Raw genomic sequence first — 24,516 nt, forward strand, 5'->3', positions numbered from 1 at the left:
CGGGCGGGTTAAAGGGGCGGGGCCGGCGCTGGCCCAGCCCGCGGCTGCCGGGCCACCCCCTCGCCCGGCCCGGCAGCGAGAGCGGCGCCATGGAGGCCACCGGGGTGCTGCCGTTCGTGCGCGGCGTGGACCTCAGCGGCAACGACTTCAAGGTGAGCCGGCCGGCGGCGGGCCGAGCCTCCCCGCGGGCCTTCCCTTCCGCCCGCCCGCGCCGGTGTCCGCTTCCTGCCCCGCCCGCCTCCGGGTCCTGAGCGCCGCCGGGACCGCGACCCGGGCTGGGTGGGGCTCTGCGCCGGCCTCCCGCTGCCCGGAACAGACCTCCGAGGCCTCCGCCCGGTGCCCGCACGGGAAGACCGAGGCGCCGCGGCCCCGGGACAGACGCCTGGGCTCGGAGTCACGCCGAGGGGCCAGCTGGGAGCCGCCACTCGGTGTCCCTGTTCTCTGCCCCGCCCCGGGCTGGAGAAAGGCATAGGGGGTGGATGAGCCTGTGCTCCCGCCTCCCCGCCGCTCTGAGGTCACACACCCAAGCCAGGCCCTGACTCAGGACCAGGGGCCTGGCTGCCCAGGGGCGGGTCTGGAGACAACTCGTCACTGCCCTGTCCCTGCCACCACCACTCCCATCCTGTGTGGTCTTGAGCAAGTCACTTCCCCTCTCTGAGCCTGGGCTTTCTCATCCAGCGAAGGGGCTTAAAAGTAGTCCTCTTGGACCCATGGGATGTAATGAAATTTGTTGGTGTGTCGGGCAGGTGTGCGAGGTCTTGGGGGGCAGTTGTCTGAGCAGCTGCTGGACTGGTATGGCAGGGGACAAGGGTCTGGAACCCAGCCTGCCACAGCCAGTTGGTGAGATGAGGGGTTCTAGGGACTCAAGAACAGGTGGGCAATGTGGGACCAAAAGGGGGGGCAGAGAAGGAGGGGAGAGGAGAGCTGGCCGCGGGTCAGCCTGGCCTGGGAAGTGGGTAAGGGGCAGAGTCTGGCTGGGGTCGGTTTAGATGTCAGCCAGGGGCTGGGCGGAGAAGGCAGGCAGGTTTGTCCTGCATTTACCCACATGTGTACACACCTTTGACACTAACAGCAGGCAGCCCCTTTTCCCTGTCACCATCCCCACCATCCTTACCTGAGGTCCCCATTTGTCTTCGCTGGACTGGGAGAGAGGCTAAGTAACCCGCTGGGAATGTGGCCAGAGGGGGAAGGGGGCACCAGCCAAGGGCACTGATGGCACGTACTGCCCCAGACTTCCTGCCACAAGGGCTGGAGGTGCCGAGGTGGGCGTTCCCATGTGGGGGATGAGAACGAGGCTGTGCCGGGGCAGGGTTGGGAACCATGGCCTCTCAACAGCAGGGTTTGGGACCCACCATGAGTCGCTTGTATGCTGATGGCAAGGTGAGGGCACAGGTGGGGCCTGCGCAGAGGATCTGGGGAACCCCCACCCCAGGCAGCCCCGTCAGGGCCTGGAGGCCAGGCGAAGGGATTTGAGCCAAGCTAACCACAAATCGGGGTGCTGGGATATCACCTGAAACAGGCCAGTTTTGTGCTGGCCCTCCTGGGGCTGAATCCAGCAAGAGAGACACGTCTTAGGCCAACGCTTTTGTCATGTGGGGGCTTTTATTAGTCCCATTTTATGGTGAAGAAATCGAGGCACAGAGTGATGAAGTGACATGTCCCCGGACTCACAGCTGGTGAGAGCTGGCTCTGCTGCTCCCCAAAGGCTCCTGTGGGCAGTGGGCCGTGGCAGGTAGTGGAGCAGGGACTCCACACTCCCAGACAAGCCTCCGTGACAACCTCCCACCCCCCAGGGCGGCTACTTCCCTGAGAATGTCAAGGCCATGACCAGCTTGCGATGGCTGAAGCTGAACCGCACTAGCCTCTGCTACCTACCAGAGGAGCTGGCTGCCCTGCAGAAGCTGGTAAGGGGCTTGGGCGGGCAGGGAGGGTCCCTATGGCTGAGCCAGGTGGGCAGAGCCTGCGGAGAAGGCGGGCAGCTTCTCCAGAGAGAGGAAAACACTCAGAGCTGTGCGCAGAGCTGGCAGGAAGGGAGTGAGCTCCCATCCCGGGAGGTATGCAGGAAGAGGCTGGGTCTGTGGGGGAGGGAGGCTGCAGATGTCAGTGCACCTGTATGGCCACGGGCTGGGATGGTACAAAGTAGTGGTTTCAGAAGGGACTCTGGACACCCCACCCACCCACTGAGTCTCTGCTCCCCTGTCCCTGCCCAGGAACACTTGTCCGTGAGCCACAACAACCTGACCACGCTTCACGGGGAGCTGTCCAGCCTGCCGTCTCTGCGGGTGAGTGCCGGCCAGGTGGCCGCTGGGCCTGGGGCTTGGGGCTTGGAGCTGGAGTCTGGCCAGGAAGTAAGGGCCGGGCCAAACCCCAGGCTGGGCCAGCATCTCTGCTCACCTCCATGTCAGGCTCAGGGCCCCAGGTGTCACAAGAGGGGCCCTCTTGTTGCAAGAAGTTACAATACCCTGTATAAAATTACCCATATGGATCAGAGAATTCTGTGAGGGAAAAAGGTTAAAAAAAAATCTAGGCCGGGCACAGTGGCTCACACCTGGAATCCTAGCACTCTGGGAGGCCAAGGTAGGCAGATTGTTCGAGGTCAGGAGTTTGAAACCAGCCTGAGCAAGAGCGAGACCTCGTCTCTACTATAAATAGAAAGAAATTAATTGGCCAACTAATATATATAGAGAGAAAAAATTAGCCGGGCATGGTGGGGCATGCCTGTAGTCCCAGCTACTCGGGAGGCTGAGGCAGAAGGATTGCTTGAGTCCAGGAGATTGAGGTTGCTGTGAGCTAGGCTGACGCCAGGGCACTCACTCTAGCCCGGGCAACAAAGTGAGACTCTGTTTTAAAAAAAAAATCCGAATTCCCACCACTGATTCTGAACAACAGCTATGATACTAACAGCCAGTACAGGCTGAGCAGTGTTCCAGCTGTTCTATGTGGATTTTATTTATATACTCCTGACCGACACCAGTGTCACAGAGGAGGCAACATGGCCACCAAGGCAGGTTACTTGCTCCAGGTCACATAGCCAGGCAGCGGTAGAACTGGGGTCGGGTGGGGTTTGGCCAGGAAGGTCCTCTGACATTCTGGAACATCAGGCCCCTGGCCAAATCCTGTGGGCCTCAGCAAGGGTGATCTCATCTAAGGTCAGAGTCCTGGAGATGTTAAGGGCACAGTATCTGGACTTGGGCTCCCCGAGTTCAAAGCTGGGCTCTGCCACTGCCTGGCCACATGACCTTGGACAAGTCCCTCCTACTTTCTGGGCCTTGTCTGCAAATATGGTGGTTGGGAGCATCAGTGATGACCACATGGGGCAGCAGCATGGTGCCTCAGGGACGTTAGGCTGGAGAGTGTCAGGTGGCTGCCATTGCTTCTGTCATTGCTTGCAGTAATGGCACCATTCCCTTGCCCTGTCCACTCTCGTCCTTGTGTTTTCTGCACGTGTGGGGAGATTTCTGCCTCAGGGAAGACAAAGTGAGACTTTCTCCCGTCCTCATTCTGATTTCCTTGGTCCAGTCCTCTTGTGTTCCAAACTCCAACTCAGACCCACACCCCTATCTTGCCTTCTGGAATTAAGAAGAAGGGGGAATTCCTTGACTGGGCGTGGTGGCTCATGCCTGTAATCCTAGCATTCTGGAAGGCCGAGGCGGGTGGATCGCTCAAGATCAGGAGTTCGAAACCAGCCTGAACAATAGCAAGACCCTGTCTCTACTGAAAAAATAGAAAGAAACTAGCTGGACAACTAAAAATATAGAGAGAAAAAATTAGCCGGGCATGGTGGTGCATGCCTATAGTCCCAGTTACCCGGGAGGCTGAGACAGGAGGATCATTTGAGCCCAGAAGTTTGAGGTTGCTGTGAGCTAGGCTGATGCCACGACACTCTAGCCCGGGCAACAGAGTGAGGCTCTGTCTCAAAAAAAAAGAAGGGGGCATTGTTTGAGCATAAAATGTTCCTGAGGGCCCTGGGCTGGGCTCTGGGGCACATTTGAGCAGGACTTTTAGGTATAACTAGGAGCTCACTGGGAGGATAAGAAGAACCTGCGAGGTGGAGGGACTGTTAGAGCAGATGCCAAAGAGGGGCGAGCACTCAGGCCTGGCCTCCGGCGGGGCTCCTGAGGAGGTGCCTCTGCACGGCCTCTCTGCTTTTTCCTGGAGGCGGAAGCCAGGAATCATGGACCCTTATGGTTTATCCCCAGGCCATTGTGGCCCGAGCCAATAGCCTGAAGAATTCTGGAGTCCCCGATGACATCTTCAAGTTGGATGACCTCTCAGTCCTGGTCAGTGTTACCCACCCACCTGGCCCTTGAGCTAGCCAGCCCAGTCAGTGCCCACGTACTATAAAAGTCCCTGGGGCCATTGTTATCCCATTTTACAGGTGGGGAAACTGAGGCTTGGCATGGGCAGTGCCTTGCCTGAGGTCACTCCTAGAATTAGATCCCTAACTCACGCACCCTTCCTACCAAGCTCCCAGCTGTCTCCCTTTGTCCCTGAAGCTCCCTCATCTACTTCCCCCTCCCCCATGCCCTGCCTGATTCCAAGCCTGGCAGAGGCAGGGTGGAGACGCCCCGACCTGGGTCTTGCTCATTCCACCCAGGACTTGAGCCACAACCAGCTGACAGAGTGCCCGCGGGAGCTAGAGAATGCCAAGAACATGCTGGTGCTAAACCTCGGCCACAACAGGTGCTGGCGCAGTGGGGCGGGCTCGGGGCTCGGGGCTGGGCGGGCCCGGGGGGTCTGGCGCTGACCCAGGCAGCTCCCGCCCGCCCGCAGCATCGACGCCATCCCCAACCAACTCTTCATCAACCTCACCGACCTGCTGTACCTGGACCTCAGCGAGAACCGCCTGGAGAGCCTGCCCCCGCAGATGCGCCGCCTGGTGCACCTGCAGACGCTCGTGCTCAACGGGAACCCGCTGCTGCACGCGCAGCTCCGGTGGGCGCCCCTCGGGTCACTGCACAGAAGCACCTGGGAGTCTGGCCTGCTCCTTCCTCCCCAGGGAGGGCCCTGACCTTTCCCCTCAGGCCCAGGCCTGGCCCCTAAGTGTCACACCCCGTCAGTCCTGTCCTCCTATCTACCCTGCCCTGCAGCCACCCTTGGTCTTGTCCCCTCAGGCAGACATGGCCACATACCTGCCCTCTGGGCCCCAGGCTCTTGGGCCTGCCCCTCCAGGCCCTTCGCTCAACACCTGCTAGGTGGGCCCTGCCCTGCCCTGACTCACGTCACCCTGCAGGCAGCTCCCGGCGATGACAGCCCTGCAGACCCTGCACCTGCGGAACACTCAGCGCACCCAGAGCAACCTCCCCACCAGCCTGGAGGGCCTGAGCAACCTCGCAGGTCAGGGCCCTCTGAGCGCTCTTGCTTCTTGACGGACAGAGGGGTCGAACCCTGCTTCCCAGACCGCTCCCCAGAGAGAAAGGGATACGGTTATGTGATGACTGTCTCTGTCGTCACGATGACTACTAATAACATCGAATTGTGAGCACTGACTTTATGCCTAGACCCACCCAGGGTGGGGGACTTGCTCCAAATGGACAAATTGGACAGAGAGGTTGTCACTTGCCTAAGGCCACACAGCCTGGAGGTGGCAGAGCTGGGGTTCACACTAGGGCTGGCTTCCCCTGGCTCCTGCCGTGTGGGCCCCAGCTGATGTGCCCCCCACACCCCAGACGTGGACCTGTCCTGCAACGACTTGACGTGGGTGCCCGAGTGCCTGTACACCCTCCCCAGCCTGCGCCGCCTCAACCTCAGCAGCAACCAGATCGCGGAGCTGTCCCTGTGCATCGACCAGTGGGTGCACGTGGAGACCTTGAACCTGTCCCGCAACCAGCTCACTTCACTACCTGTGCGTCTGGGCCCTCGGGGGAGGTGGGGGGAGGCCGCTGGGCCCGGCCTTGACCCCCCGTCCCACCTGGCTCCCCTCTAGTCGGCCATTTGCAAGCTGACCAAGCTGAAGAAGCTGTACCTGAACTCCAACAAGCTGGACTTCGACGGGCTGCCCTCCGGCATCGGCAAGCTGGCCAGCCTGGAGGAGTTCATGGCCGCCAACAACAACCTGGAGCTTATCCCCGAAAGCCTCTGCAGGTGCTGGGGGGTGGGACTCGCTGGGGCTCACAGCACAGAAAGCCACAGAATCCCAGCCAGAAGCCACCTTGCGGTGTATCATACAGCGCAGAGATGGGTTAACGTGCCTCTGTGGATGAAGACCACAGTCCCATGCCCGCAATTCCCAGCTTGGGTTCCCCAGAGTACCCTTTGGGAGGGTGCTGTAACGGACAAGGGCTGAGGCTCCAGTGCCACGTGAGTTTGGAACAGCTGCTTCCATCCCCTTCTGGACCTCACCTGCTAGCGTGGTCAGAGGCCCCCCTCCAGTCCTCTGGCCCTACCTCGCTCCCTTCCCTGGGACTGGAAGTTTCCCCACCCTCCCCCCTTGTCTGTCACCTCCCTGAGGCCTAGCTGGCCCTGTCCTCACAGGTGCCCAAAGCTGAGGAAACTTGTCCTGAACAAGAACCGCCTGGTGACCCTCCCAGAGGCCATCCACTTCCTGACAGAGATCGAGGTGAGGGAGGGTGGCAGAGAGCTGTGCCCTGGCAATGGGTCCCCCAGAGAGGGGCCTCCTGGAGGGGTGGCCAGTGCCAGGGTGGCTGTGGGGAGAAGGTGAGCCACATCCCTGCATCCAGAACACTCTTGATAGTGTCATTTAAGCCCACAACTAGCCCCAGAGGTGGGTGGGACAAGAACCCAGGTCCCTGGCCCAGCCCCAGGCTTCTCGGACTTCATATCTACAGACAAGAAGAGCAAGAAACCGGTACGGTGTGGCCGGGAGGGACATGGGACACAGGCTCAGCGCCAGCTTTGCTTACCCATGGGGCAGGTCCTGGATGTGAGGGAGAACCCCAACTTGGTCATGCCGCCCAAGCCTGCTGACCGCGCTGCTGAGTGGTACAACATCGACTTCTCGCTGCAGAACCAGCTACGGCTGGCAGGTGCCTCCCCGGCCACAGTGGCCGCAGCAGCAGCTGGTGAGGAGGGGAAGGTCGGGCCTGGGAATGGGGGCTCCTCTCCGGATCTCACCTCATCCCTCTGTAAATTGGGTGGGATACAGCTCAGGACCCTGGGGGATGGGCTTGGACCCTGGTTGGCTGTCTGCCCCAGGGGGCAGGCCCAGCCAGGGCTCAGGGGCTTGCCCCCCTCCTAAGCAGGGAGTGGGCCCAAGGACCCTCTGGCTCGAAAGATGCGGCTGCGGAGGCGCAGGGACTCAGCCCAGGATGACCAGGCCAAGCAGGTGCTGAAGGGCATGTCTGACGTGGCCCAGGAGAAGAACAAAAAGCAGGAGGTAAGCCAGGCGAAGCTGGGCTCTGCTCAAGGCAGCCCATGTGACCTAGGCCAAGAGGGAGAGGGGGCCGTGGGCAGTGGGGACAGCACATGCAAAGGCCCTGAGGTGGGTGGTAAGCAGAGAGACCAGCCTAAGTGGCTTCGCAGAGTTAAGCCGTGCACTGTGACCCCAGGAGAGTGCGGACACCCGAGCCCCTGGGGGGAAGGTGCGGCGCTGGGACCAGGGCCTGGAGAAGCCGCGCCTCGACTACTCTGAGTTCTTCACGGAGGACGTGGGCCAGCTGCCCGGCCTGACCATCTGGCAGATCGAGAACTTCGTGCCTGTGCTGGTGGAGGAAGCCTTCCACGGCAAGTTCTACGAGGCCGACTGCTACATCGTGCTCAAGGTGAGGGCCGGGCACACTGTGGGCCCAGGGCCCTTATTGCAGGTGGCTGAGTTCCTGCCTTCCTAGTTTTTTTTTTACTCCTGGGCTCAAGCGATTCTTCTGCCTCAGCCTCCCCAGTAGCTGGGACTACAGGCACGCGTCACCATGCCCGGATAATTTTTTCTATATATTTTTAATTGTCCAGCTAGTTTCTTTCTATTTTTAGTAGAGACAGCGTCTCGCTCTTGCTCTGGCTGGTCTTGAACTCCTGACCTTGAGCGATCCTCCCGCCTTGGCCTCCCAGAGTGCTAGGATTACAGGCGTGAGCCACCGCGCCCGGCCCTGCCTTCCTAGTTCTGTTCAGTGAGACTATGTGGGAGGTGGGCAGGCAAAGGTGGCGGTACATCCTGGGGCTGGAAGCCCGTGCCAGACAGAGTGGCCTCTCACGGGCAGCTGGAAAGCCAGGATGGCCCCCAGCGAAGGCTGACACGGTGGTGCTTTGGCCTCTAGACCTTTCTGGATGACAGCGGTTCCCTGAACTGGGAGATCTACTACTGGATCGGAGGGGAGGCCACACTCGACAAAAAGGCTTGCTCTGCCATCCACGCCGTCAACCTGCGCAACTACTTGGGTGCTGAGTGCCGCACAGTGCGGGAGGAGATGGGCGACGAGAGCGAGGAGTTCCTGCAGGTGCCAGCCCACGCGAGTGAGGGGGCGGGTAGAGAAGGGGCACCCAGGAAGCCCTGTGCATAGGGCTGGGTGGCGGGTGGGCCCAAAGACAGGCAGGCAGGGCTGATGGGCAGGGTGGGCGATGAGGCCGATGATGGTGGGGTTGAGGATGCTGAGCAGGGTGAGGTCAGGGAGAGTGGTGAAGCCATAGGTGGTCAAGACCTGGGTCAGTGGAGGAGAGGCCTGGAACAGGGGCTGGACTCAACTAGGATAGGATAAGGGGGCAGGCTGGGACCAGGAGCTAGACCCATGGGCTGGCACAGGCAGCTGGGCACAGGCTCCAAGGGGTGTGGGCAAGAGAGATGGGGAGCTGGGGCCAATAGCAGTTAGGGGTCAGGGCCATTCCTAGGTGCCAAGGAGGCCGGCCAAGGATGGACCAGAGTCTGGACCAGAGTCTAGTCTTGAATAAATTACTAATCAGGGATAGCAGGCTGCACCCTCCCACGGGTTATGCCTAGACACACACACGCATCCTGAGTTTTGCACCAGATTTGCACTCTTCCACAAACCTGTTTGCTTCTATACCTTGACCTGCACATATCTAAACGTGCTGCATGCAACTCTACAAACACAAATGAACACATATTTTTGCATATCCAACACTGTAATATTTGTTTGAGTTTATAGGCACAGATCTTTTTTTGTCGGTAACGTTATCATAGATTTGTAGCATCCAGTTCACCTGTATACACTCTGCCCTGCCTGACAGGTGATATTGGGTGGGAGAGGGGCAGCTGAGTGATAAAAATCCACACCCTCACACACAGGTGTTTGACAATGACATCTCCTACATTGAGGGTGGAACAGCCAGTGGCTTCTACACTGTGGAGGACACGCACTACGTCACCAGGTGAGGGTCTGTGTGGGGTGGGTTGTAGAGACCTGGACTCTGCTGGGAAGGTGGGGCTGGGGGGAGGGTGTTAGTGTGGGCACCAAGGACCCAACTTAGCCCTGAGCCGCTCTTGCCCTGGCCCCCAGGATGTACCGCGTGTATGGGAAAAAGAACATCAAGTTGGAGCCTGTGCCCCTCAAGGGGGCTTCCCTGGACCCAAGGTGAGCCTCCAAGATGTGAGGTGGGAGTGCTTGACCCTCACCCTCCTCTCTACCAGTGGGGGCAGGTTTAGGCTACCTAAAGGCCTAAAGGGGCAGGTTCATTGCCCCACTCCCCATCACAACAGCCTCCTGCCCCTTCCTGTCCAGGTTTGTTTTCCTGCTGGACCGAGGGCTGGACATTTACGTGTGGCGGGGGGCCCAGGCCACACTGAGCAGCACCACCAAGGCCAGGTACGAGGAGAGCGTGGGGAGCGTTTGGAAGGGGAAGGGGTGCGGGCCTCGCTGAGGGCTTTGCATCTGCCCTCAGGCTCTTTGCAGAGAAAATTAACAAGAATGAGCGGAAAGGGAAGGCCGAGATCACGCTGCTGGTGCAGGGCCAGGAGCCCCCAGAGTTCTGGGAGGTGCTGGGTGGGGAGCCCTCCGAGATTAAGAAGCACGTGCCTGATGACTTCTGGCCGCCCCAGCCCAAGCTGTACAAGGTGAGCGGTGGTGCTGGGGTGCAGGGCTGGCCTGAGTTCACCAGCTGGTTGGGGGGACAGGCCCTGCACCTCTGTTGTGGCTGTGGGCTCCATCTGGACTTTGGTGGGGAGAGGGTGCCACCTTCTGGACAAGGAGCAGCCTGAGCAAAGGTCTGGAGACTGGCTTTGCGAAATAAACAGTGTGAGGGTGTGTGTTTCCAGGAAGGTGGGGCTGGAGGGGGAGACAGAAGCGCCTGGGTGCCAGGGCTGGGGACCCGGCCTTAATTCTGTGGGTGACTGGAAGCCATGGGAGTTTTGTGAGCAGGAAAGGGACAAGTTAGAGAATTAGAAATGGCACAGGGAAAGGACTGTTTAAAAGGCCTTCCACTGATAGGATATCCTTAAAACGACCTTGGGGAAGAGGGAATCAGGTCCAGACAGGAGCTAGCAGTGAGCCACACTGCAGGGCGTGGTCAGACTCCAAGCAGGGGCTGTGCGAGTGAGGCTTGTCTCCAGACCCCGTCCCTGCCATGCCCTGCCCTTTCTCCTGCCAGGTGGGCCTGGGCCTGGGCTACCTGGAGCTGCCCCAGATCAACTACAAGCTCTCTGTGGAACATAAGAAACGGCCCAAGGTGGAGCTGATGCCAGGGATGCGGCTGGTGAGAGGCACAGGAGGGCGGGGGACCGGGATCCCCTACCCCCATGGTCAGACTTTGACCCCCAGCCTCCGGTCCCACAGCTGCAGAGCCTGCTGGACACACGCTGCGTGTACATCCTGGACTGTTGGTCCGACGTGTTCATCTGGCTTGGCCGCAAGTCCCCACGCCTGGTGCGGGCCGCCGCCCTCAAGCTGGGCCAGGAGCTGTGTGCGATGCTACACCGGCCACGCCACGCCGCAGTCAGCCGCAGCCTTGAGGGCACCGAGGCACAGGTGTGCTCGCCGAGCCCCACGATCTTGCCGACCTGCCATGCCCCACCCCTCTTTGGTTCCATGACTGCCCTTCAAAGCTGGGCCGAACCCACCTCCTCTTCGCTAGAGCTCCGCCCCGCCCGACCCCTCCGCCACCTGTCCCTCCTACTTTCCTAGGCCCCATCTCCCGGCCCCGCCCCGGTCGCACCTGCACCCCCCACGCCCCAGCCTCCACCAATTTCCTCGACCCTAACCTTAACAGTGCCGGACCCCTCACAGTTCATGCCCTTCCTCCCTCCACTGGCAGGTGTTCAAGGCAAAGTTCAAGAACTGGGATGACGTGCTGACAGTGGACTACACGCGTAACGCGGAGGCCGTGCTGCAAGGCCCTGGTCTTTCCGGGAAGGTGAAGCGCGACGCGGAGAAGAAAGACCAGATGAAGGCTGACCTGACTGCGCTGTTCCTGCCGCGGCAGCCGCCGATGGCTCTGGCTGAGGTGGGGGCGGGGCCCGCGCGGGGCGGGGCCTGCGCGCGGGGCGGGACCCAGGCGGCGGGGGCGGGGCCTGCGCGCGGGGCGGGACCCAGGCGGCGGGGGCGGGGCCTGCGCGCGGGGCGGGACCCAGGCGGCGGGGGCGGGGCCTGCGCGCGGGGCGGGACCCAGGCGGCGGGGGCGGGGCCTGCGCGCGGGGCGGGACCCAGGCGGCGGGGGCGGGGCCTGCGCGCGGGGCGGGACCCAGGCGGCGGGGGCGGGGCCTGCGCGCGGGGCGGGACCCAGGCGGCGGGGGCGGGGCCTGCGCGCGGGGCACCGCTCAGACCCGCGGCGGGGCGGGGCCTGTCGCCTGCAGGCGGAGCAGCTGATGGAGGAGTGGAATGAGGACCTGGATGGCATGGAGGGTTTCGTGCTTGAGGGCAAGAAGTTCGCACGGCTGCCTGAGGAGGAGTTCGGCCACTTCTACACGCAGGACTGCTACGTCTTCCTCTGCAGGTGCCGCCCTAGCGCGCCTCCCTGACCGAAGCCCCGCACTTGGGGACTCGGGCCCCTGCTCACTGTCCCCCAACCCGGCAGGTACTGGGTACCCGTAGAATACGAGGAGGAGGAGAAGAAGGACGAGGAGAAGGCCGAGGGCAAAGGTGACATGACGGCTGCTGAGGTGGAGGAGAAGCAGCCCGAGGAGGACTTCCAGTGCATCGTGTACTTCTGGCAGGGCCGCGAGGCCTCCAACATGGGCTGGCTGACCTTTACCTTCAGCCTGCAGAAGAAGTTCGAAAGCCTCTTTCCTGGCAAGCTGGAGGTGCACCTGCTACGCCCTGAGAGCCATTGGAGGGGTGTGGTGGCATCCAGACCCAAAGGGAGGTTTGGGGTCCAGGGGAGCTTCCCCTGACACTTTCATACCCCTAGGTGGTACGAATGACACAGCAGCAGGAGAACCCCAAGTTCCTGTCCCATTTCAAGAGAAAGTTCATCATCCACCGGGGCAAGAGGAAGGTGGTCCAGAGCGCCCTGCAACCGAGCCTGTACCAGATTCGTACCAACGGCAGCGCCCTCTGTACCCGGTGCCTGGCTCGGGGGAGGGCACAGTGGCAGGCAGGGGTTGGGTACTGGGCCCTGACTCCCTGCTGACACCCCCACCCTCCCCAGATGCATCCAGATCAACACAGACTCTAGCTTCCTCAACTCCGAGTTCTGCTTCATTCTCAAGGTAGGGCTGTGGGTGTGAGCCAGGACAGTAGATCCAGGAGTGGGTCGGGGCCTAGACCTGCCCGAACCCCTGCATGCTCTCCAGGTTCCCTTTGAGAGTGAGGACAACCAAGGCATCGTGTATGCCTGGGTGGGCCGAGCATCAGACCCTGACGAGGCCAAGCTGGCAGAAGACATCCTGAACACCATGTTTGATGCCTCCTACAGCAAGCAGGTAATGAGGTGGGCAGGTGGGCAGGGAGCTGAGCCAGGGCAGGCAAGGGCCCTGGGCTGGACTGGCCCTTTCCCACAGGTCATCAACGAAGGTGAGGAGCCCGAGAACTTCTTCTGGGTGGGCATCGGGGCACAGAAGCCCTACGACGATGACGCTGAATATATGAAGCACACACGGCTCTTCCGGTGAGGCCACAGCCCTGTCTCTCCCTCAGATTCCTTAGTCCTGACACTGCTGCTTATGACCGTTGGCCTCACCTTCACCCCCAGGTGCTCCAACGAAAAGGGCTACTTCGCAGTGACTGAGAAATGCTCTGACTTTTGTCAAGATGACCTGGCAGACGATGACATCATGTTGCTGGACAATGGCCAAGAGGTAATGACCCCCACCAATGGGCCCCACTCATTCAAGGAGGAGTCTACCCACTTGTATATGGAGCTCCGGCCTGTATATGGCTGGAAGAGAAGTATTCCTAAGGCACCAATGTGACCACCTGCCCTGCTGTCCCCACAGGTCTACATGTGGGTGGGAACCCAGACAAGCCAGGTAGAGATCAAACTCAGTCTGAAGGCCTGCCAGGTGAGCTGGGTGGAGGGGGGAGGCTGAGGCCGGGTCTGCAGGCCTGGGAGGAACGTTCAAAGCTTACTGTTCCCTCCTTGCCAGGTGTACATCCAGCACATGCGATCCAAAGAGCACGAGCGGCCACGCCGCCTGCGCCTGGTCCGCAAGGGCAATGAGCAGCACGCCTTCACTCGCTGCTTCCATGCCTGGAGCACCTTCCGCAAGGCCCTGGCCTAGGGAGTGCCCCGTTGCAGCCCCCAGCCTGGGTGAGGAAGGGACCCTCTCTGTCCACACCTGCTAGTGGAGAATATGCAAAACGACAGCTCCTGCCCTGGCCACCCCCCCACCCAGTGCCACAGTGTACGTAGCACACAGCCCCAAGCAGCACCGATGGGGTGACCCTGTCAGGTACCCTCGCAGAGTCTGGGAAATGGAACTCCCTCCAGTGTGAGCACTGGTATGAAGCCTCTCCCGCCCCTGCTAGGGATAAAGCAGATGTGGCTGCCCTTTAAGAGATATTAAATGCTTTTATTTTCAATATTAAAAATCAGTACTTTTAATATTAAAACGGCGCTAATTTTAACAAAATGACAGAAAAAAACCCCGTGGTACAATCTACAGGGAAACCCATCCTGACCACCCCCTCCACACACACACACCCGACTGGGCCGGGTCATGAGTGCCCAGCAGGGTTCCCAGTCACGTCCACACACACGTGTGCACTCACACACAGGCCAGGGGTGGTCCAGGAACAAGTACCAAAATAGTTTTAGAAATGACTGTCCCGCCCAGGCGTTAGAAAAATACTCTTTGCAAAGGGAGGGGGGAGGACGGTGTGGAGTGGGAAGTGGCGTAGGGTCCTGGGCCCCACCTGTCCTCTCCCTGAGGCAGCAGCCTCCAGGGCAGCCAACTGCCTATAGGAGGATGCAGACTCCTGGGCCCACACCCTGGAGCTGGTGCTGCTCCAGGGCCAGGGTCAGCAGGGACAGGATGGCAGGTCCCATTGGAGCCCACAGGTTAGCAGGTGTGGATCTATGTTAAGGGACCAGGCAGGAGCCAGGGATCCAGGACCCTAGCTCCGAGCAGGACAGCGGTAGTTTGGGATAGTTCTGGCCTTCCTAGGAGAGGGAAAGAAGAGGGATCAGGAGGTGAGAGGGGCCCAGAGGGCAAACACAGCCCTTCTGTGACAGCCTGAGATGGCCTCGATGAGTCTCTTAAGGTGGGTGTCCAAGCACAGGACCACACACAACCCACTGAGGCCAGGGAGGGTGCCAGACGAAAAGGGAACCAGGGCTATCTGTGCCCAGTGCAGGGTGGGGCTGTGGCTTCTGGTCAGATGGATGGAGGCATGAGGCAGCAAATGGGGTGGGCAGATCTGTGGACCCACACTGACACTTAGCCAGGAGCAAGTCAGTCTCTGACTGGGCTCAGTGGCAGGACCTGACCTTGTATACCTCATAATCCTGCCTGTGAAACAGGCTGGCAAAACCAGCCCTCCCAAGCCCCAAACTGCTGCCACCTCTGAGTGGCTTAATCTGATCTTGTTCCAACTACCACCCATGACATGCAAGGAATGATGGGCTGGCCCTGCTTTTCTAATACCCAACTATGTAAATTACATGTGTGAGCCCCTGAAGCCCCTGTTGGGACATCCCATGGAAGGCAGCAGGTTTCAGGGAGTGCCAGTGTTCCAGGTGCAAGACCAGGGTGGGGGCAGGTCCTGTGGGGTCCAGACAGGGCCTGAAGGGTGGACACTACTGAGTAGTGAGGACCAGGTAGACCCAGGGCCTCACCCCTGCAGCACCTCATTTGATCAGGATGGCGCAGGCCCGGGCCTCATCTTCCACTAGGTTCCTCAGATTCTTCTCCGATTCCTCGGAAGAGCTGCAAGATGGGGAAGTGGTCAGAGGATAGGGGTCAGGGAGCCTCTGGCAGCCCTGGGAGGGAGGCCAAGGAGACAGGGCAACCTCTCCCCCACTCGCTGGCCTCACCCCAGGAAATCCTTCACATCCTCCACCGTGACGTCCCCTGTTGTGTCTAGCGTGGTGTCAGCACTGGTGGCCGAGTCGACAGACATGGGTGAAAGCACGGCCTCCAATGGCTCTGAGGTGTCTGCAGGGAGGAAGTGATGAGGCCCTGCCAGGACTCCTCAGTACTACTCTATACCTGGGGGCCTGGGGACATACACCCACAAGCAGCCCACAGTGGGATGTGGCACCAACAGCCACATGCTCAGCCCTCTCCTGCCCAGCTTCCAGCCTTGGCTCAGCTGCTGCCCCCTGCAGAGGCCTGCCCTGAACCTGAGCTGCGTGTCCTGACTCCCTCCCCAGGACATCATCAGGCCAGGGCTTGCCCCCGTCTCATGCCCCCTTTACCGGTGCCCTTGCTGTGGGCTGGATCCGGGCTCCCGTCACAGCTCTGTGGGGCCAGGATGATGCTTGGGGTCCCATTAGCCTGGCTCAGCTTGGGTGACTCTCGGAGCCTGTAGCTAGAGAGAGAGAGCCGTGATGGGGACCGCAGGCAGGTGATGTGTGGCTGTAGCACTAGATCCCCACCCTCCCATGCCAGAGCCCAGGCGGGGAACAGACAGGAGATACAGAAGGAAGGGCAGATGAGGGGTGGGTTGAGACCTGGCCCAGGCCACAGCCACTGGGCTAGGGGCTGCCCCTCCACACCTGGCCCGGGTGGCATTGCGGGGCCAGCTGATGTCCAAAGAACAGAGTGGCTCTGTGATGTTCCGGGCACTTAGGGAGAAGCGTTCAAATTCTGACGGGGAAATCAGGTAAAAACCTGGGCATGCAGGAGAGGAGTGAGGAGTGCAGTTAGGAGACGTGACACCAACCACAGCCCCTCAGCTGGTCCCCTCCCTGGCACGTGCTGGCTGGGCCTTGCTAGGCCCCACCCGCCTTCTGCTGACTCCACTCCCAAGCAATTCTCCTGGCTTCACCCGGGTGGCTCGACTCAGGCAGGCTTCCCCAACACCCCTGCCCCACCTCACCCTGGCCGTGGCGCGTGAAGACACACGAGGCGATGCCACTGATGTCCTCCTTCCGGATACAGGAGTAGTGCACTTGGGGCCGCAGGCCAGGCACCGAGAAGACGTGGACGTCACCCAGGTTGGTGAGGCAAGCCAGGCAGGTCTCAGCATAGTCCTCACAGGCGACACTAGCAAACGTGGCCAGTGCCACCTTGCGCACTCGACAGCCTTCATGGGCTGTCAGCTTGAACTTGGTCTTGGCGCTCACCTTGGGCAGTGTGAACACCTGGTGGCAGGCAGCCAGTGAGCACAGAGCTTGGCCTTATTCTTGCCCCAGGGCCCCTCACCCTCACAGCTACTGGCCTGTCAGTTCCCACCCCAAAGCCCAGCTTGCCCTGCAAGCCTCAACCCCAACCTGCACCCTGGGCCACACTGCCTCCCCTGCTTGTGTACCCTGCCACCCCCTTGCCTAGGCTGGCCTTCCCCTCCTGCATCCTCCATGCTCGACCTAAGCTTCAGGCTATACCCCAGCAACCTCCCAGGCCCCCTCTCTACATGTGGCATGATCACTCACACACAGTCCCAAGGTCATATCTGGTATCCCCACCAAACCATGAGTTCCTGTAGGACAGAGCCCCTGGAGACTGGACTCAGGGGTCCCAGTAAGGTACAGGAGCTTTGTGGGGTACATTGAGATTGGAGGATCTTAGGAGAACTCAGCAGACTGGGGGGACATGAGGGTTCTTGGCAGGGAGTCTCTGCTGGCTGGAGGTGTTTCCAGGGGGCAGGAGGGTCACGTAGGGTCTCAGCAGGTGGGCGATACAGGAAGGGTGTGGGGGGTTCTAGAGGGTCTGATGGTGTTCTTGAGGTATGGGATTCTACAGCCCACACAGCTCACCTTGAATTGCTCCTCAGATGCAATGAGCACAGCATGACCGCCCTGCATGTCAGGTGCCTGTGCCAAGTCCCGCGAGGCTTCGTAGGGCTCGGGCAGCGGGCGGCCACGCCCATCCAGCACGGCAATGGCCACCACGGGCGCCCGGTGCATGAGCTGCACCTCCTTGCCCAGCACAGCCTCCACCATCCCCTCGGGCCGCTTCTCGCTGCCTGCCCCTGCTGCCACCGGCACTTCCAGCGCGTAGGCAAACACGGAGCCTGAGTTGGTGCCTGCCCACATGGTGGGCCCGTGGTGAGCAGCTGCAAGGGACAGCTCTGTGAGGAGGGTGCTCCCTGCAGGCTGGGCATTTCCCCTGCAGCCTCCCCATCCTTTCCGCCTCTCCTGCACCTCCACTTCCTAACTGTGATACCCCGGGACTCGGGACTGGTTCCCTCCTGTCCCACGGCTGCCTCCCCAGTGACTTCAACCTTGTGGCCTGAGACACCAGCTCCATGCTGCAGACTCCAGCCAGGGCCCCAGATGCAGCCCTTCTGCAGACACACGAGTGGCCTTTAGGGCACCTGCACAGGATGTCAGCAGGCACCCACACAGAGCTCGATCCCTGCAGGCTGCACCTGAGCTCCACCTCAGTAAATGCAGCTCTGTCCTTGTCACTCATGCCCCAAACTCTGCAAGTCCCCTATTCTCCTCCCCACCCTCCACGGCCCAGCACTAGACCTGTCATGAGCCTGGGATTCAGGCCCTCGCCCCACAGGGTGCCCCATCTCAGCCCCTGCCTCGCCCCTCCTCCCTCTTCGGTGTTCCCTGAGAGGCAGCCAGAGGAAGCCTTTTCAACACAGAAGACACCAGGCCTGGGGCAAATGTGCTGAGGCCACTCAGGACACCCCTTGCCCTGCCCTGCCAATGTGAGCCAAACCTCTGGGGAGCAACGTTTAGTGGAGATTCAGAACTGAACCCCACAGGGGCAGGGGTGGACTTGGATGTTCCCCACTTGGCACCTTGACGACTGAGGGACCTACACACCACCACAGCTTTGAGGTGAAAAATCACTGAGCAACTCAGACATGACACACCAGACAGGAGCCCTGGCCAGCCATGAACCTGAACCCATCAGCTTCCTCACAGGGATGGCGAACAAGCTGAAAACCTTGGGCCACTTCAGCCACATGCAGACAGTGGGAAAATCTACAGGACAAAGACCCTGGGCAAATAAATGACATCAGAAAGGGGGCCTGTGGACCAAGCAGATGAGACTCAGGAATTAGCGTCGGCTCTACAGGGCACGATGTGGCTTATTAGTGACGTCTGTCAGACACACGCTGAAGAACTCATGCTTGGGCTTTTGTTTCAAAGAGCCATGAGATAAAACAGCAGAGTGTGGGAGGGACAGGCTTCAGGAGCTTCAGGCTTCCCCAGCGGCAGCAGGTGAGACACCAGGGCTGGATGTGATCCCCTCTCTATTTTTGTGTATCTTTGAAATTCTCCAGTTAAAAAACAAAGCAAACAAATCAATAACTTAATCAACACACCCAGGTCTTTCCTGGGCTCCAAAGCCACCCAGAGTGGAAGCTGGTCCTCAGCGTGGTGGCCAACCCCAGCGCCTCTGAGATGCCTCCTCAGCACGCACTGCTCCACTCCAGCCAAGGCCGGGCGGCTCCCCCCACACACCCCTATCGTGGGGCGCAGGCCAGCGCGGCTCCCTATTGTGCCCCAGGCCTTGGGCTCCCTCCTCCGGGCTCCCTCACCAACCCCAGTGGGACTGTGGGGGGCCCAGCACACAGGAAGCACTCGGTGATTTCGAACCTCCTGAAGGTGCAGTCCCTCCACTGTCCCCACCAACACCCATCTCTTGGATGGCCAACTGATGCCAACCTCCCCAGCCCCTCCTCGCCTGGCCTCACCATCTCGAAGGAATGTGTCAGCAAAGTAGAGGCAGCGCACCACGCCTGAGAGGGAGTCATCGGCAGAGCGGGGCTCAATGCGGCGCTGCACAGGTGTCATCTCCACGTCGTGGGGGCAGGCCTGCTCGGCCAGCTGCGCGTTGGCCTCCTGCAACTGGAGGGGTGGGGGCTCCTGAACACCAGCTGCTCACCTTGCCTGACACCCCACATCCCATCACCATCCCTCGACCACCCTGCCTAGCTCACCCTATCCCTCCTGAGGGCCCAGAGGCTGCAGGGGAAGGAGCACTGTGAGGTGAGCAGCCCCCAGGGTCCCAAGCGAGGGCCAAGCATGGCTCCCAGGCAGTCTGCCCCAGCTCACCTTGCTGTTGGCATTAGCAGCCCGCTTCTTGCCAGAGACACGGCTCTTGCGGATGCGCCGGAAAGACTGGCGCAGTGACTTCTTGAGCGACTTCACTCGGGAGAGTGGCCCCTCCATGGCCAGGGAGTCGTTGGGGTGAAGAGTGCACCTGAAGGCAGGCAGGGGCTGGTCATGCTATGGAGCAGCCTCCTGGAGCAGCCACTGCTCCAGCTGAAGCCCAAGCCCCCATGGCACTGCTCCACGGACCCAGCAGCTGGTGGTACTTAGAAGGTCCTATATGGAGCTACCAGGTTATTTCTTACCAGATGATGGAGGTTACAGGGGCTTTAAAAATCGCCCCACCTTTGCCACACCAAACCTTACAAGGGGAAAGAGAGGCCCAGAATCCATTTCATGAGGGAGGGGGCTCCAGCTGCCCAAAGCCCCCACTCCACACACCTGGCCAGCACAGGGCTCTTGCGCTGGTAGTCGAAGAGGCCAAAGCCATGACTGGTGCCAAAGGCCACAAGGCCCCACTCGGTGTGGAGCGTGACAGCAGTGACAGCGGCTGGCGGCAGGCACTGCACCAGCACACGGGGCTGGAAGCCAGCAGCCCAAGGCAGCAGTCCTGTGCGCGGACTCAGCCTCTCGTGGCCCTTCCACGTGAAGCCCTCACGGTCCTGGAGGAGGTCCACACTGGCCACGCTGACCACGTGCTCCGAGGGCACGTCGCTGAGCTCCAGCACCAGCACCTGAGCCCACGCCGGGGCAGAGGGAGGGGTCAGCACAGGAGGGGGCCACCCTGAGCCCACCCTAGCCTCCGGCTTCGGAAACACAGCACCAGCCACTGACTACCCTGGACTATCTTCACTTTATCCACTGAATAAGCACCTATTCAATATCTACTGTATACCAAAGCCCTTGCTGAGCACCAAGGAACACAGTGGTGACCAAGATCCACTGGTCCCTGCCATCTAAGAGCTAAGTACCCACCCCTCCCATTTTGGAAAAAGCACACATTCAGAACCGTCTGTTTACCATGTGAGTGCCAGAGGCACAGCAGTGAGCTGTGTTCCTGCCCCTACCCCAACGCTCCATGGTTCCCCTAGCCAGAGCCTGACTCAAAGCCCACAGTGATGGGCCCACTTCCCATCATCCCTGCCCCAGCTAGCCCCACCTGGAGCCCTCTTCCCACCTCTGGGCTGCTGCCTATGCCAGTCCCTCTATACCTCCTCCAGAAAGCCCTCCCTGACAGCCACACTCCAGAGGATGCCCAGTCCTACCTGGCCTGCAGTGCCAGCCACCACCATCTGGGCTGTGTACTTGCAGAGCGAGACCTTCTGCACACCGAGCCGGGGATCATCACTGTAGGGGTCAAAACAACCCACCTGGGGGGATGGGATGGGGTGATGACACTGGGCAGAGCTGGGACCCGCTCCTCAGGCCCAGGGGAAAGAGGTCCACCTTGCGGAAGGGCGGCCAGTCATCCTCGGCAGCCTGGGCCAGGCTGTCGGCATGCTCACAGTCCGTCTGGAAGAGGCCAGCCGTGCTCAGCTTGTAGAGTGGCCGCAGTGCCACGCCTGAGGCATCCCAGAACCGTACAGTACCGTCCTCGTGGCTGCAGGGAGGGCAGGTGTCAGGACCACCCCTAGGTCTCTGGGTGGCTTGCACACTCCTCCATCCACTCAACCAGTGACCACCCACTGAGCACCTGCTGCATATACCAAACACTGACCAAATCCTACTGCATACAACAAACAGTAGGCACCTACTGTATAGGAGAAACACATACTAAACACCTACTGCATGCCAGGTCACATGCACCATGGCCCTTCAGACAGAGTGGGAAGGTATGGAAATGACCACCCTAACAAATAGGAGATGGCAGAGGGGGATTCGCAGAGAAAAGAGGACCATGAGGGTTCTGCCCCCACTGGTAGGCACAGAGCAGAGTGCAGGGAATCCCAGGAAGAGGAGGCAGCTGTGGCGGGAGGAACCCAGGTAGGCAGAGCAGCAGGACGACTGCGGAGCCCAGGAGGAAGCAGGCAGTGGGGGAGGGGAGGAGTAGACAAATCTAGGGCGTAGCCTCAGGACATGGATGCAGAGCACAAACAGGGGCTGCCAGGCACCAGTGGGAGCCCAGAGCCAGGGCACAGAGGGTTGTCAGTCTGCGGGGTTGGTTGGGACCCACTCTAATAGCCCTGAGCACGCTAGAGTCAGAGGCCTGAGGGTCCCAGCACAGGAGTGAGGGAGGGACAGGGCAGGAAGTCAGGGCCTGAGTCATCGGGCACGTCAGCGCCCGCCAGGCCCAGGTCGGGCTCTCCAGGACCTGCCCCGGGCAGCTCACCGTGGGCCAGCCCAGATTTTCCGGTCCCAGGGCAGGCAAGCTGGGTAGGTGGAGCCCTGGGGCTTGCTGGAGCTCAGTTCCAGGCCAAAAGGCAGAGCAGGGTGGGGCCTCAAGCCAGGGTCTAGGGAAGTTTTTATCCCAATCCACCATGGCCGAGGGGGATAACACAGTCCTGCCAGGGGCTATGCTTGAGTCTCCTGGCAGCTCGGTGCCCACTAGGCCCAGGACGGGCTTTCCCATACCAGTGAGGGGAACCCCAGGCCTAGTAGGTGCCGAGTCTCATTCACCTACACACACACGCGCATGCACACCTCACCGCTGTGTCTGCCTTACCCAGTCAGCAGCAGCCCTCGCTGTGATGGTTCCTGGGCCAGGCTCCGGCCCCCAGTGATGGGCCAACTCTGGGATAGGGTGGCAGAGATGTGCAACAAGGTTAGGAGGAATGTCTCTCCCTCTCAGCCCTGCATGGCACAGTCCAACCTTCAGGCCTAGGCCTGGGCAGTGCCCTCCCCCAGGAACCCCCCCACCCGGCACACACCGAGGCACTGGAGGCAGGCTGGGGGCTCTGCTGCTCGCCGGCGCTCACAATGCGGGCCCACAGCTTGGCAGGGACGTTGGCAACATGGGCCGAGCAGGTGATAGCAGACGAGTGCAGCGGGGCCAGGTACGGGGCAGGCACAGCCGGCCAGCCAGGCGTCTGAAGGTCAAGCACCACCAGTTCCTCTTCGAGCAGCACAGCCAAGGCCTGGGGATCATCATATTCTGTGGGGTGAGAGACGAGTGAGCACAGCCACAGGTGGCACAGGGCACTGCGTGGGACTAGGGGGCAGGGCACACACCATCCTCGGGCCGAGTGCTGTGCACTGTGAAGAAGTCGATGATGCGGGAGGTGAAATCAAGTGTCACCAGTACCTCGGCTCGCAGCACACTCACACAGTGGCGGTCACCATAGCTGGCACGGGGCATGCCACCACTGAAGATGATAAAGTGGCCCCTGCATGCAGAAAGGAGGCACATGAGCCTGGAGCCAGCTGGGTCTGAAGCACACACGCCATGGCCCAGGAAGAGCTCACCCTTCCAGCCCCTCAGCCAGACCGGACCCATGCCAGACACCCACCCCCATCAACCTACCCGGATTCACAGTTCCGCCACAGAATCTTGTTGATGGCCTTGCAGGGAAAGGGGCCTGGGAGGTAGGACAGCATCAGACTGGACTCACTGGCAGTCCTCACCGTTCCTCCCATTTTTGCTCTGTCTTCCACCACTCTCTTCCTCCCAGCTGCCTCCTGCCTCCTCCAAGGGGAAGGCCACTGCCTCCGACCATGCCCCCCCCTGGGGAGTCACCACTTTGCAGATCTGCTTCAGCTCAGCAGCGCCTCCCACAAGGGCCAGGTAGCCCTTCAGTCCCCACCTTCCAGCTCAGGCCTTCCCAGCACTCACCATAGGGTGTGGTGGCTACCGTGGGCTGCAGTGCCAGGGAGCTGCCAACCTCTGGAGACCAGACAGCATAGCTACCATCACTGTGTGAACTGGTGACAGTACTGCCATCGCGGCCCCAGCACAGGCTTTCCAGCTGCTGTGGGTGGGCAGGGACAGGAGGATGTGAGCTACAGCGGGTGTGTACAAGGGGGTCCAGGCTGAGGGGGCACGGGCCTCACCCACATACCTGGTTCCCCAGGAAGACATGGTCTACACACCGCGCAGCCTGGTTCCAGATGACCAGCAGGCCCCGGCTGTAGCCAATCAGAATCTTGGTGGGGTCCCGCAGGTGTCCCTGAAGTGACTCCACGGGGCCCAACGCCTTCCCACACCGGTAGTCATCCGGCAAGCTGCAGAGGAAGCTCAGGTGAGCCGGCAGAACTTCCCAGGCACAGAGCCAGTGCAAAGAAGCCAGCCTGCCTCTTACCTGCGCAGAACCTCGTCTGGACCAAGGGTCTGTCCCTCAAGCAGCGTCAGGGTGGTAACGTCCAGGAAGAAGACACTGCCACCCTCAGTGCCCAGGGCTGCCATGTCGCCAGCAGCCACCAGCAGGACCACAGTGACACGCATGAGGCTAGGTGGAGCACTGCAGGGAAGGAGAGGGAGGGGGTGAGGGTGCGAGCCCATCCACCGGCTGGGGGTGTGGAGGGGCTGGGCCACTACTGTAGCTCATCACCAGCCCCACTGCCCTCACTGGGGCCTACTTAGGGAGCCGCCCGGGAAGGGGATGTGTGTCATAATTAGCCTGCTCAATTATTCATCAGGATGTCAGCAGGGAGAGGGATAAAATTAGGTTCCCCAGGTCTTGGAGACTGGGTTCCCAGCTCCTCCCACCCACCAGAAGGGGAAGGCAAGAACCAGGACATGACCCAGGCCAGGACCAGGAGCTCCAGAACAGATAAGGCCCCTCTGAGTCCCACCCAAGAATCCCACTCCCAGCCCTCTAGATGTCCCCTGACTTTGCAGGAAGGCTCCAGATCACCCCTGCCTACAGAGACTGGGAGGCCCCAGGAATTTACCTCTGGGTTAGGACTCCCCTACTTCAGCCCAGGGGTAGGGAGGGAGCGGTCCCTATACTCTCACCTGGGGGGCCAGACATACTTGGTGACACACTGGGGCATGCTGCCAGCACCTCAACAAGCACAGCCTGTGGGACCCTCCATGCCCCTAAACTTGCCTTTTCCTCTATACACACAATGACCCGTCTCCCACCCCCATCTCAAGGGGCCGTGGGACCCTTATTGATGTCA

General features: G+C 60.7%; 2 protein-coding genes across 6 annotated transcripts in view; one reads left to right on the plus strand and one right to left on the minus strand.

The window, feature by feature from the left end:
* On the plus strand, nt 1-13,871 carry FLII (FLII actin remodeling protein). 2 transcript variants are annotated; one of them, XM_075994057.1, is made up of 30 exons: nt 1-152; nt 1,794-1,904; nt 2,211-2,282; nt 4,200-4,280; nt 4,598-4,683; nt 4,774-4,935; nt 5,234-5,337; nt 5,670-5,845; nt 5,927-6,084; nt 6,475-6,559; nt 6,875-7,022; nt 7,200-7,336; nt 7,509-7,721; nt 8,211-8,390; nt 9,197-9,279; nt 9,408-9,482; nt 9,630-9,713; nt 9,790-9,961; nt 10,495-10,599; nt 10,680-10,871; nt 11,158-11,346; nt 11,696-11,835; nt 11,917-12,142; nt 12,250-12,404; nt 12,490-12,550; nt 12,635-12,763; nt 12,842-12,948; nt 13,033-13,138; nt 13,277-13,342; nt 13,427-13,871. In XM_075994057.1, the coding sequence occupies exons 1-30, from the start codon at nt 90-92 to the stop codon at nt 13,559-13,561; spliced, it is 3,801 nt and encodes a 1,266-aa protein (XP_075850172.1). In that variant the 5' UTR covers nt 1-89; the 3' UTR covers nt 13,562-13,871. The 2 variants fall into 2 exon arrangements, with proteins under 2 accessions (XP_075850172.1, XP_075850173.1); XM_075994058.1 differs by having other exon boundaries at nt 7,203-7,336.
* Nucleotides 13,851-24,516, minus strand: part of LLGL1 (LLGL scribble cell polarity complex component 1) — an 18,051-nt gene continuing 7,385 nt past the window's right edge. Inside the window, exons 5-23 of one of the 4 annotated variants that reach the window (XM_020280828.2) lie at nt 23,694-23,852; nt 23,454-23,616; nt 23,228-23,363; nt 22,919-22,973; nt 22,627-22,781; nt 22,326-22,549; nt 22,121-22,188; nt 20,905-21,058; nt 20,724-20,828; nt 19,900-20,192; nt 19,462-19,609; nt 19,101-19,254; nt 17,200-17,498; nt 16,323-16,587; nt 16,000-16,114; nt 15,700-15,812; nt 15,316-15,436; nt 15,129-15,208; nt 13,851-14,442 (exon numbers count right to left, since the gene is read on the minus strand). In XM_020280828.2, coding sequence (XP_020136417.2) covers nt 15,130-15,208; nt 15,316-15,436; nt 15,700-15,812; nt 16,000-16,114; nt 16,323-16,587; nt 17,200-17,498; nt 19,101-19,254; nt 19,462-19,609; nt 19,900-20,192; nt 20,724-20,828; nt 20,905-21,058; nt 22,121-22,188; nt 22,326-22,549; nt 22,627-22,781; nt 22,919-22,973; nt 23,228-23,363; nt 23,454-23,616; nt 23,694-23,852 — 2,806 coding nt within the window. In that variant the 3' untranslated portion in view covers nt 13,851-14,442; nt 15,129. Of the gene's footprint in view, nt 15,209-15,315; nt 15,437-15,699; nt 15,813-15,999; nt 16,115-16,322; nt 16,588-17,199; nt 17,499-19,100; nt 19,255-19,461; nt 19,610-19,899; nt 20,193-20,723; nt 20,829-20,904; nt 21,059-22,120; nt 22,189-22,325; nt 22,550-22,626; nt 22,782-22,918; nt 22,974-23,227; nt 23,364-23,453; nt 23,617-23,693; nt 23,853-24,516 lie in introns of all 4 variants that reach the window. The other 3 variants (XM_020280829.2, XM_020280830.2, XM_075994059.1) reach the window with 3 other exon arrangements.

Source organism: Microcebus murinus, chromosome 18 (genome assembly GCF_040939455.1).
Source record: "Microcebus murinus isolate Inina chromosome 18, M.murinus_Inina_mat1.0, whole genome shotgun sequence".
In the NCBI taxonomy this organism is placed as follows: Eukaryota; Metazoa; Chordata; class Mammalia; order Primates; family Cheirogaleidae; genus Microcebus; species Microcebus murinus.